The 10,425-nt window shown below is 61.7% G+C and overlaps 2 protein-coding genes across 3 annotated transcripts; one reads left to right on the top strand and one right to left on the bottom strand.

Annotated features, from left to right (window-relative positions):
• Window positions 1–652: 652 nt before the first annotated feature.
• On the bottom strand, window positions 653–2,331 carry HSPB9 (heat shock protein family B (small) member 9). Its single transcript, XM_028521920.2, has one exon. It carries the CDS (start codon window positions 1,155–1,157, stop codon window positions 672–674), a length of 486 nt encoding a protein of 161 aa, XP_028377721.1. The 5' UTR covers window positions 1,158–2,331; the 3' UTR covers window positions 653–671.
• Window positions 2,332–2,437: 106 nt separating this feature from the next.
• On the top strand, window positions 2,438–10,058 carry KAT2A (lysine acetyltransferase 2A). Of its 2 annotated transcripts, none has more exons than XM_028520465.2 (18): window positions 2,438–2,845; window positions 2,991–3,114; window positions 3,485–3,630; window positions 3,747–3,836; window positions 4,133–4,314; window positions 4,396–4,587; window positions 5,467–5,573; window positions 5,784–5,894; window positions 5,986–6,122; window positions 6,210–6,418; window positions 6,628–6,754; window positions 7,610–7,720; window positions 8,161–8,304; window positions 8,561–8,675; window positions 8,774–8,810; window positions 8,915–8,978; window positions 9,115–9,199; window positions 9,338–10,058. In XM_028520465.2, exons 1-18 carry the CDS (start codon window positions 2,438–2,440, stop codon window positions 9,529–9,531), a joined length of 2,583 nt encoding a protein of 860 aa, XP_028376266.2. In that variant the 3' UTR covers window positions 9,532–10,058. The 2 variants fall into 2 exon arrangements, with proteins under 2 accessions (XP_028376266.2, XP_028376265.2); XM_028520464.2 differs by having other exon boundaries at window positions 5,983–6,122.
• The last annotated feature ends 367 nt before the right edge of the window (window positions 10,059–10,425 follow it).

Raw genomic sequence — 10,425 nt, 5'->3', positions numbered from 1 at the left:
GATGCTGGTGGCCATGGCAACGAGAGAGAGGGGCCCTTATCTGCAGGGCTGATGATGGCACAGGGGTTGGATGTGACCTGGAACTGAATCTCACCAAGTTTGAAGTTGGGGGTCCTGCTCCCCCACCACCTCTAGGTCATATTGGGGTAATGTGCAGTCTGGATTTGAAAATAGTTGGGCTCAAACTCAAAACAACATGAAAAAAAGGTTGGTCTCTGAAACACCAGAAACATGGTCTTTGGCGGTGTTGGTTAATCTGTATCAGGACCGTGAGGGGCTGGATCCCCTCACCCTCTTCCCTGAAGAGGAAGAAGCACCAATGAGCAGCCTCAAAGCAAGTCCAAGCCATCCGATCCCTGGTCTCCAGTGGGCACTCGGCTGGTCTGGAACCAGGTAATTCTCGGACCCTTCCGGCTCTCTGCTGCTCCCTGCTGGCGCCGCTGCTCTCAGCCACCAGGGCGGGGGCTGTGGTCCCAGCAGAGCTGAGTTTGGTAGCGCGGCACTGCTCTCTTTCTCTAACCCCTCACCCCCAGCCCCAGGTTCTCCCAGGACCAGAGAGGCCTGATTTTTAGTTGACCACCACCTTGACTTGCCTTTCCAGCTATGACCCCAATTCTGAGAAAAGACCACGCACATGAAGGCTTTTCTGCTCACTATGATGGTTTATTGGGTCAGGCTGGTTTGGGACCCTTCTTAGAGCCGCGACTCCTGAGTCTGGGGGACTGTCCTGTTGGGGCTTCAGAGGGAGGCAGCGGCCGGCACTGACCCCGGACACACAGATAGCCTGAGGGGGTCAGGCAGCAGGTCATGGCGGCGGGATCCAGGTCTGGCGGGAGCGGCATCTGGCGGTGTACCATATGTGCCAAACGGTAGGAACCTCCATCCGAGCTGTAGTTCTCTGTTTGCCGCTGGCCAGTCACCTTCAGGCATTGGCCGTCCACTTGCACCACCAACTCCTCGGGGCTGAAGCCGTGGGCATTCACCTTCATCTGGAAACCATTCTCGGCGTGGACATCGTCCCGTATAGCTGTCACATCATCCCTGAGCAGCCGCACCGGCAGTGTGGCCGCCTGGTTCTTCTGTTCTGCGAGGGCTGTGCTGGGACTCCGGGACGCTGCCTGGCTCCCGTTAGGGAGACCGCTCCCGACCCGCTGCATCCAAGTGAGCAACTGCCGTCCAAGGGCACGAGGCTTTTAATATAGCGCTCAGCGCTCGTGCGCAGGGGCGGGGCATGAGAAAGGAGGTTCCTCCTGCGCCCCGCCCCCCCCAGCTCCTGCTCAGCAGCTCCGCGAGGAGCTGTGTTCAGCGAGGTTCCCTTTGCTTTGGCAGAGTCAGTTTGCGGTCAGCTATGCACGTCCTCCCTCCATGGGTCAGGCTGTCATTTGCCCTGGCACGCCCGTGGCTGCTTTTATCCTGGGTCCTGCCCCTCTCTTGGGCCCCTCCCCAACTCCGCCAGGGAGCCCACTGGATATGCTAAAGGCGAGAGGTCACCGGCACAGAGTGAAAATGACACTGAGCCATCCGGGCTCTTCCCCTTCCAAGAATCGGGCCTGGGGACAACCAGGATTGCCCCCTGGACAGAGACGTTGGAGTCTGAACACAGGATAACCCATATTCAGAACGTCCTGCCTTTTCTCTGGGAGGGCACAAGTTTGTGACACATTGGGAACCGGAAGGTGGACACATCTTCCTGGCTTCACTCATCCTTCCCCGGCCTACTGGGCTGCAGGCGCCAGCTGAGCTCAGGTACCACAAAGATTACGACGCCGGCCCAGCCCTCAAGGTGCCCGCGGTGCTGAGGGAAGACTCGTTCATATACACAAGCAAAGGCTTTCTTCCACCCTCCTCTGCCTCTGCTTCATCCCCCCTTTGGTAGCCTTGTTCGTGACCACGGCCAAGTGTCTGGTGCTCAGTACTTTTACAATAAACTCTTTTTGTGGAAGTATAAGCGGACATACAGGAAAGTGCACAAAAAGGGTAGAGTTGAATTATCCCAAAGAGAATACACCTGTGCAACTACCTCACAGGTCAAGAACTAGAACCGTTGCTACTTTAATCTCTGGAGCTGTAATTTTGTCTCCGGAGACACGCGGGACAGGGTGAGGGTGGGAGATGTGCCAGGAAGCCAACTCTGCCCGAGGCCTGCACTTCCACGCTCGAGGTTTGGCAGGATGGCACAGCCCACAAGTCCCACAAGCAGATGCCTGTCTTCTACGATGCTTCTCCTTATCCCCAAGAGGACAGCAATCTCGACTATCCTGGAAGCCTTCAAGAGAGATTAAAAGTGAGGAGGAATCAATCCGAGGCGTTGGCTCAGGCCTCACTCACCTGTCTGGGACCAAGAGACAGAATAGAAAAGTCTGGAAGGCGTAGGCAAAGGGAGCAGCGTTGGAAGACTACAACTCCCATCACGCTCCAGGGCAGTGACGCCTGCGCAATGAGCGCCCGTTGCCCATGCGGCCCTAGGGCAGGGAGCGCCGCGCCGCGCTCCGCTGCGGGGGAGGCCATGGCGGAGCCTTCCCAGGCCTCGACCCCAGCCCCGGCCGCGCAACTCCGTCCCCTTCAGTCCCCAACCCCTGCCCCAACTCCGACTCCTACCCCTAGCCCGGCCTCGGCGCCGACCCCGGCTCCCACTCCGGCACCAGCCCCCGCCCCAGCTGCAGCCCCAGCCGGGAGCACCGGGACGGGGGGACCCGGGGTAGGAAGTGGGGGAACCGGGAGCGGGGGGGATCCGGCTCGACCTGGCCTGAGCCAGCAGCAGCGCGCCAGCCAGAGGAAGGCGCAAGTCCGGGGACTGCCGCGCGCCAAGAAGCTTGAGAAGCTAGGGGTCTTCTCGGCTTGCAAGGTGGGGGCGGGGCCTGGGGTGAGAGGGGCGGGGCTTGGGACATCCTAGGGCTCGGGTGGAAATGGGAGCAAAGCTCTGGCTGGGGAGCGTCGCTCCCCGTCCTTGGGGCAGGGACAGGGTTTTTGACTGACCCTTCTGCCTCCAGGCTAATGAAACCTGCAAGTGCAATGGCTGGAAAAACCCCAAGCCCCCCACTGCACCTCGCATGGACCTGCAGCAGCCAGCTGCCAACCTCAGTGAGCTGTGCCGCAGCTGTGAACACCCTTTGGGTAAGGCAGGTAGTGCCCTTGGAGCTGGGGGCAGGGGAGAAGCAGGTGCTGGCTTCTACTTGGACAGGATGACTTAAGGGCCCCAGAGCTTCTTAAAAACCAAAGATGCCTTCTCTCTTTGGAGGGTATCCCAATCCTTCCTTAGAAGGCTGCCTACAGGGTGTGCCCCAAGGGAGGTGAAAGGAAGCCTGCCAACACAGAAGATACAAGGGGCCTCCCAAGGGCTGACAAAGGAGCAGTCAGCCTTGTTGCTGTTCACAGTGGCTGGAGGGACTGAGGGTGTATCATGGCTGGCGATGAAGAGCGGCAGGAAGTCCTGTTGACCTCTTCTGTGCATTCTTCCCAACTCCACCACCTGGTCTTCTTGCAGCTGACCATGTGTCCCACCTGGAGAATGTGTCGGAGGATGAAATCAACCGGCTACTGGGGATGGTGGTGGATGTGGAGAATCTGTTCATGTCTGTTCACAAGGAAGAGGACACGGACACTAAGCAGGTCTATTTCTACCTCTTCAAGGTGAGCTTCCTGCAAGTGAAAGTGAGCGGACAAAGGAGTGGAGACTGGTGGCGGCAGCTCCATTCTCTGCTGACTTCTACCCCTCCCTCTCCCTCTCCCTCTGCCTCTCCCTCCAGCTCCTTCGGAAATGCATCCTGCAGATGACCCGGCCCGTGGTAGAGGGGTCTCTGGGCAGCCCTCCATTTGAGAAGCCTAATATTGAGCAGGTGGGATGAAGAACAGGGCAGGGGAACTGGGAGTATCTTGGAGGAACGAGGAGCTCGTGTTCTCCATCCTGCTCAGGCTGGAACAGGGGAGAGGTTCCGGAAGGGAGGGTGTTTTGTGCTAACCTCCAGGTGTGTGCAGAAGTAGGGAGTGGGCCCAGTGTCTCTTCGCAGAGAGCCTCAGAATGAGAGGAGAGCCTCACCCCTGCCTTCAGAAAGCCCCTAGTTTTGGATAAGAAGCCCACGCAGGCTGCCCACACTTCCTTCCTGGTTTTGCCCCCGCCCCCCGCCCCCCGCAGGGTGTGCTCAACTTCGTGCAATACAAGTTCAGTCATCTGGCTCCCCGGGAGCGGCAGACCATGTTCGAGCTCTCAAAGATGTTCTTGCTCTGCCTTAACTACTGGAAGCTGGAGACGCCTGCCCAGTTTCGGCAGAGGTCTCAGGCTGAGGATGTCGCTACCTACAAGGTCAATTACACCAGGTAGGCCCAGCCAGGGGCAGCGTGGGGAGAAGCTCGTGGGCACGGTGGTTCCCACTCTCAGCGCCTCCTCACTCGCCGCAGGTGGCTCTGTTACTGCCATGTGCCCCAGAGCTGTGACAGCCTCCCCCGCTACGAGACCACTCACGTCTTCGGGCGAAGCCTCCTGCGCTCCATCTTCACCGTCACCCGGCGGCAGCTGCTGGAGAAGTTCCGGGTGGAGAAGGACAAGCTGGTACCCGAAAAGAGGACCCTCATCCTCACCCACTTCCCCAAGTAAGGCCCCTTCTGGCCTGTGGGGATTTTGCCCCAAGTGCACATCATCCCTGTTATCTCCCTTTTTCCAGGAAGGCTTCCTGGATTGGTCCTGCCCCGCCCTCCATGAGCCTTCTGGGATCTGGGCGTGTACCTGGCAGGCTTGCCCGTAGCCCAGATGCAACTCGCTCACCTGTGCCTTGCGTAGTAGTCAGAGGAAGGCAGGTGCATGGCCCCAGCGCCAGCACTGCCGCTGCCCACAGCCTGGGTGGACATGACCCACCTGTTCCCATGGGGCCTGGACACAGCCTCGGGACCCTTCTGACCACAGCATTCCGAGAGAAGCCAGAGCTTACACTTGAGACGAAACCAGTTTCTGCTCTTCTTGTAGTTCTTTCTGAAAGATTTTCCTCTCGTCTCCCTCACTCTGCTCTCAGTTTAAACCTGCTCACTGCTGTCCATGTCAGGAAGCCTTTGCTGACTAATCCAGGCCCTCCAGTGTCCCTGCTGCCACCATCCGGGAATCAGGCGGCAGGAAGGGGTTGAAATTTGAGCCCCACTTTGGTACCGCGGCCCAGGGTGACTTGGTGCCCTACCTGGCCACCCGGTACAGCGCGGCATCAGTTCAGACCGTGCCTCCCCATTCTGTACACTACGGCAAACCGGGCCTCTGGTCTCCGCCTGGCTGTGCCCCGTCCTCCTACCTTCAGCTAGGGTCTCTCAGGAAGCGGGGGGCTATACCGCCCCCTAGTCTGGAGGCACAGGTTGGCTCTGTTCTAGGCTCCCGGTTCCCTGAGGGGAGGAGGCTGCGTCTCTCTGGCCTTCCCCAGCCCCCTGGCGTCTGGCCCAAGCTGCTCCCTCGGTTGGGCAGAGCAGCGGGCGGACTGCACCCTCCCACAGGTTCCTGTCCATGCTGGAGGAGGAGATCTACGGGGCGAACTCTCCAATCTGGGAGTCGGGCTTCACCATGCCGCCCGCAGAGGGGGCCCAGCTCGTGCCCCGGCCAGGTATGTGCCACAGCAGGTTCTGCAGGATCTCTGCCCGGCCTTCCTGGCTGAGCTCCGGCCCCCCGCCCTGTGGAAGAGGGGCTGCGAGTGGCTGCAGTGGAGAAATGCCAGGGGGCTCGGCTGGGACTTGGAGGGTCCTGGCTACTTTTTGGGACCCACCGACACCTTTGACCCCCGCCGCCCCCACTCCAATCCGTCTGTCTCTTGCAGCTACGGTCAGTGCAGCTGTTGTCCCCAGCGCCCCCATCTTCAGCCCTGCCATGGGCGGGGCCAGCAACAACACCTTGAGTCTGGATTCCGGAGGTGCTGAGCCCATGCCAGGTGGGTACTTGACCCTTGACCCTGACCCTCACTCACCCCTCCCCCAGCCTCTCTGGCTGCCCCTGGAAGACCTTGCCCGCCTCCCCAGCAGGCGAGAAGAGGAAGCTCCCAGAGAACCTGACCCTGGAGGATGCCAAGCGGCTCCGCGTGATGGGCGACATCCCCATGGAGCTGGTCAACGAGGTCATGCTCACCATCACGGACCCCGCTGCCATGCTGGGGCCCGAGGTAGGCCACCCGGCCTGCTGGCCTGCAGGGGTCGGGCGCCCTCGTGGGCCTGCGGCCCCGGCTCACCGCCCCTCCTCTGGTGCGCAGACCAGCCTCCTGTCGGCCAACGCGGCCCGGGACGAGACGGCCCGCCTGGAGGAGCGCCGCGGCATCATCGAGTTCCACGTCATCGGCAACTCGCTGACCCCCAAGGCCAACCGGCGGGTGTTGCTCTGGCTCGTGGGGCTGCAGAATGTCTTCTCCCATCAGCTGCCGCGCATGCCCAAGGAGTACATCGCCCGCCTCGTCTTTGACCCGTGCGTCCCCAGGAGACCCCCAGCCCCAGGGTGCCTGTCCTCCTCAGCCCCCACACCCCTCCCTAGGTTCCCTCCTTCAACCTCTGGGAGTTCTTTCTCCTCCGTTCCCAGCCCTGAATACAGCTGAGGCCCCCAGGGCTGTGGGGACCTGGAGAGCCCTTGGGGGACAGGTAGGACAGTGACCTGTCCCTTCTCCCCTCTCCCCTCAGGAAGCACAAGACTCTGGCCTTGATCAAGGACGGGCGGGTCATTGGTGGGATCTGCTTCCGCATGTTCCCCACCCAGGGCTTCACAGAGATTGTCTTCTGTGCTGTCACCTCAAACGAGCAGGTCAAGGTGAGCGCATGCCCCAGCCCCTGCCCCACCCCACCTCCTGCTGCCGAGTTTGGTCCCAGTCAGAGCAGACGGTGTGGTGATGCCGCAGTCCCCAGCCCTCAGCCCTTCCTTCAGTGGCCAGGCAGTTCCGCACTCCCCCACAAGGTGGCGCAGGTGTTCTGAGCAGTGGTTTAAGAAATTACCTGTTGACAAATGGACTCGGAGAACCAGTAACAGGTTTAAATGAAACTGAATTCCTTTCATCACAAGAAATTTCACATGCACTGGAGCATCAGTAATTTTTACGGTAGCCCCGCACTGGGGTGATGGTCGTGGTTTCTGTCCTTGCATTGTCACAACAGACCCACTGGGGGGCCCCTGGTTCTCCACGGTGCCTCCTTGGTCCCTACGTGGGGCCCGTGCGGGGCGTGCCTCTTCAGGGCTCAAGCGCCGCCACGGGCAGGGCCCTTGGTATTCCCCTTCTCAGTTCCGAGGCCCAGGAACCAGTGGCCTGAGACGGCTGCTTCCTGGCTGGGTTTGGACCCCAGCCCTGCCGTGGCTGGCCGCCTGACCTGGGACACACTCCCTGGCACAGCCGAGTTTCGGTTTTACCTCCTGTAAGTTGGCAGCAGCACCTGCCTCATGCCTTGGCCTAAGACTCGGCCTGTAAGGTGCCGAGCACCGCGCCTGACTCAGAGCAAGTGCTTAGGAATCCGGGGTCCTTCCGTTTCCTCCTGGTGAATCCCGTTCCTCCACTGGCCGCCTCCCCTCCTGCCTGCCTGGCTCCCCCGGCTCCCCCTGCTCCCCTCCAATGAGCTGCCTCCCCCCGGGGCTCCGGATCCCTGCCCAGCACCCAGCCTGCCCTCTCCCCCCCAGGGCTACGGGACCCACCTGATGAACCACTTGAAGGAGTATCACATCAAACACAACATCCTCTACTTCCTCACCTATGCTGACGAGTACGCCATTGGCTACTTCAAAAAGCAGGTGACTCTCGCCTCCCCCCGCCCCCCTGCCCCACCCCACCCTGCACTTGCCTGCTGCCTAAGGAGGGGTCAGGCTGTCTAGTGCGCTGGTGTGCATGGACTGGGAGTCCTTTGGGGTCCCTTGTTCCATGCAGTGTCTGCAGGGACGTCCTGTCTCCCTCCCCCTTTCTGCTGTCCCAGTAAACAGGGTCCCACAGGGCAGGAAAGCAGCCAGGAGAATTGGGGGGCTCTTAGGGGTGAGTCAGAGGGGCAGCTGACCTAGAATCAGGGACACACAGAGCTTTCCAAGTGCAGAGCACCGTGCCAGAGACTGCTGGAGGGGGCAGTTCAGGAACTGAGGAGGGGACAGGCGCCACGCACGCCCCCTCAGGCACCCCTGGGGAGGGGCTGTTGCTGTTGGAAGTCTCACTGATGGAGTGGGCCATGACCCCCACTCCCTAGGGCTTCTCCAAGGACATCAAGGTGCCCAAGAGTCGCTACCTGGGCTACATCAAGGACTACGAGGGGGCGACGCTGATGGAGTGCGAGCTGAACCCCCGCATCCCCTACACGGAGCTCTCCCACATCATCAAGAAGCAGAAGGAGGTTGTGTGTGCGCACGCTCTCCCATGGGGCTTCCTGCAGGGCGTGCATGTGTGTGTGCGGAGGAGCACGTGTGTGGACGTGTGCCGTGCGTCCTCACGTGTGCATAAGGGAGTTGGGGCCAGGGCTGGTTCTCGCTCCTCCTCCTGGGAATGTTAGGGGGAGCAGCACCTGGATTCAGGGGCCAGGGCTCTAACTGTGGTTCTGGGAGGGTGGTTCTCGGGGCTGGGGTTGGCCCCTCACCCCCTCCCTTCCTCAGATCATCAAGAAGCTGATCGAGCGCAAACAGGCCCAGATCCGGAAGGTCTACCCCGGGCTCAGCTGCTTCAAGGAGGGTGTGCGGCAGATCCCTGTGGAGAGCGTCCCCGGCATTCGTGAGCAGGGCTCCTGGGGGGTGGGCGGGGGGCGCGGCAGGCCGCTCGGAGTGTGGACAGGCCTGCTTAGGGACGGTCTTTGCACCCCCACTTTGCAGGAGAGACGGGCTGGAAACCACTGGGGAAAGAGAAGGGGTGAGTGTTGTTGGGAGGGCGAGGGTGTCAGGGGCGGGGAGAGGGTGTCAGGGGGTGGGGGCCAGAGGGACTGGGAACCTCAGACCTGGCATCTGTCACCCCAGGAAGGAGCTGAAGGACCCGGACCAGCTCTACACAACCCTCAAAAACCTGCTGGCCCAGATCAAGGTGGGAGGACCGGGCTCCCTTCTGGGGGTCCCCATGCCAGTGGCTGTGGCTTTATGACCCGGCGTGGGGTGGGTGGCCGTCACGAGCCGGGCGCGGGGCACAGCGGGCCTGGCCTCAGCCCGTCTGTCCTCTCCAGTCCCACCCCAGTGCCTGGCCCTTCATGGAGCCTGTGAAGAAGTCAGAGGCCCCTGACTACTACGAGGTCATCCGCTTCCCTATCGGTGAGGATGCCCGCCCCGCCCCTTCCCTGCACCTTCGCCCCCATGCCGACCCCTGCTGCTGCCCTCGCTGGGCCGCACGGCCCCGGGACCCCCCCTCCTCGGCCTCCCAAAGACGTGCCCTGTGTCCCGCCGCCCCAGACCTGAAGACCATGACGGAGCGGCTGCGGAGCCGGTACTACGTGACGCGGAAGCTCTTCGTGGCTGACCTGCAGCGGGTCATCGCCAACTGCCGCGAGTACAACCCCCCCGACAGCGAGTACTGCCGCTGCGCCAGCGCCCTGGAGAAGTTCTTCTACTTCAAGCTCAAGGAGGGAGGGCTCATTGACAAGTAGTCCCCGGCCCGGGGCCTCGCCCTCAGCCTCGGCCTTGAACGCCGCCACCTCAGGTCCCGCTCCGAGTCCTGGGGAGGTCCTGGTGCCGAGGCCCCTCTCGGCCTGAGACACTCCAGCCCCTGATCCCGTAGCCCTTTCCGGGCCCTTGGGCACCAGGAGCCTGCAGCCCTACCTGCCCTTCCTGGCGTCTGAGCCGGCGGGGGGCTCCTGGGGCTGTGGCTCAGCCAGCCCCTCCACCGGGGCTGCCGGCCGGAGGGTAGACCCTGCCCGCTCTGGTGGCTCTCGGCCCTGGCCCCCGCAGAGCCGTGGAGTCTCAGAGTCCTGGCCTGGCCCAGGTCACTGTCTCCTCAAGGACAGGACCCCCCGGTTTCAGTTTGAGTGGGGGGGCTCCAGTTCGTTGAACTGGAGGGGCCATGCCTTGCCCTGCACTGTTCTGCCTGTCCCCCAGGGGTGGGGGACGTGGGGACCACTCGTTTCTTGGCATTAATCCCTTGGAGGGATCAATAAAGCTCTTTTTTTTTTCTCTGTGTGGTGGTTTCTTCAGCGGTGTCCCAGGCCTCCACAGGCCGACCCCGTTCCTGCCAGCACCTCTTACGTGTTGGAGACTGTTAAGCTTGGGGTGTGCTGAGGACCCCGCCCCAGCAAGCCTCATGCCTAGTCCCTTGCCTCTGGGACTAGGACCTTCCTGGCTGTCCTGGTCCAGGTGCCTGGACGGCAGGTGTTCGAATCCCCTGGCTGCCTTCGCTACAGAAGGCAGCTGTGACATGGTTACAGCTGACTCCAAAAGGAGTGGGGGTAGCATAGGTGGGGTGGACTGGGGTGGGGTGGGGTGGGGTGGTGGAGACTGCCCTTGGGGATGGGTAGCTGGCAGGACCCAGAAGTTAGGAAAAGGTG

The sequence above is a fragment of the Phyllostomus discolor genome, chromosome 8 (assembly GCF_004126475.2).
Source record: "Phyllostomus discolor isolate MPI-MPIP mPhyDis1 chromosome 8, mPhyDis1.pri.v3, whole genome shotgun sequence".
NCBI lineage: Eukaryota > Metazoa > Chordata > Mammalia > Chiroptera > Phyllostomidae > Phyllostomus > Phyllostomus discolor.
Note: the sequence above shows the minus strand (reverse complement) of the source record. Positions and strands in the feature narration are given on the sequence as shown.

What these genes read in the sequence shown, in the direction of transcription:
- HSPB9 (XM_028521920.2), bottom strand. Translation starts at nt 1,157, where the DNA reads ATGCAGCGGGTCGGGAGCGGTCTCCCTAACGGGAGCCAGGCAGCGTCC.
- KAT2A (XM_028520464.2), top strand. Translation starts at nt 2,438, where the DNA reads ATGAGCGCCCGTTGCCCATGCGGCCCTAGGGCAGGGAGCGCCGCGCCG. An exon ending in TACAAGGTCAATTACACCAG is followed by an intron (nt 4,315 to 4,395) that starts GTAGGCCCAGCC and finishes CACTCGCCGCAG; the next exon opens with GTGGCTCTGTTACTGCCATG. An exon ending in TCATCAAGAAGCAGAAGGAG is followed by an intron (nt 8,305 to 8,560) that starts GTTGTGTGTGCG and finishes TCCCTTCCTCAG; the next exon opens with ATCATCAAGAAGCTGATCGA.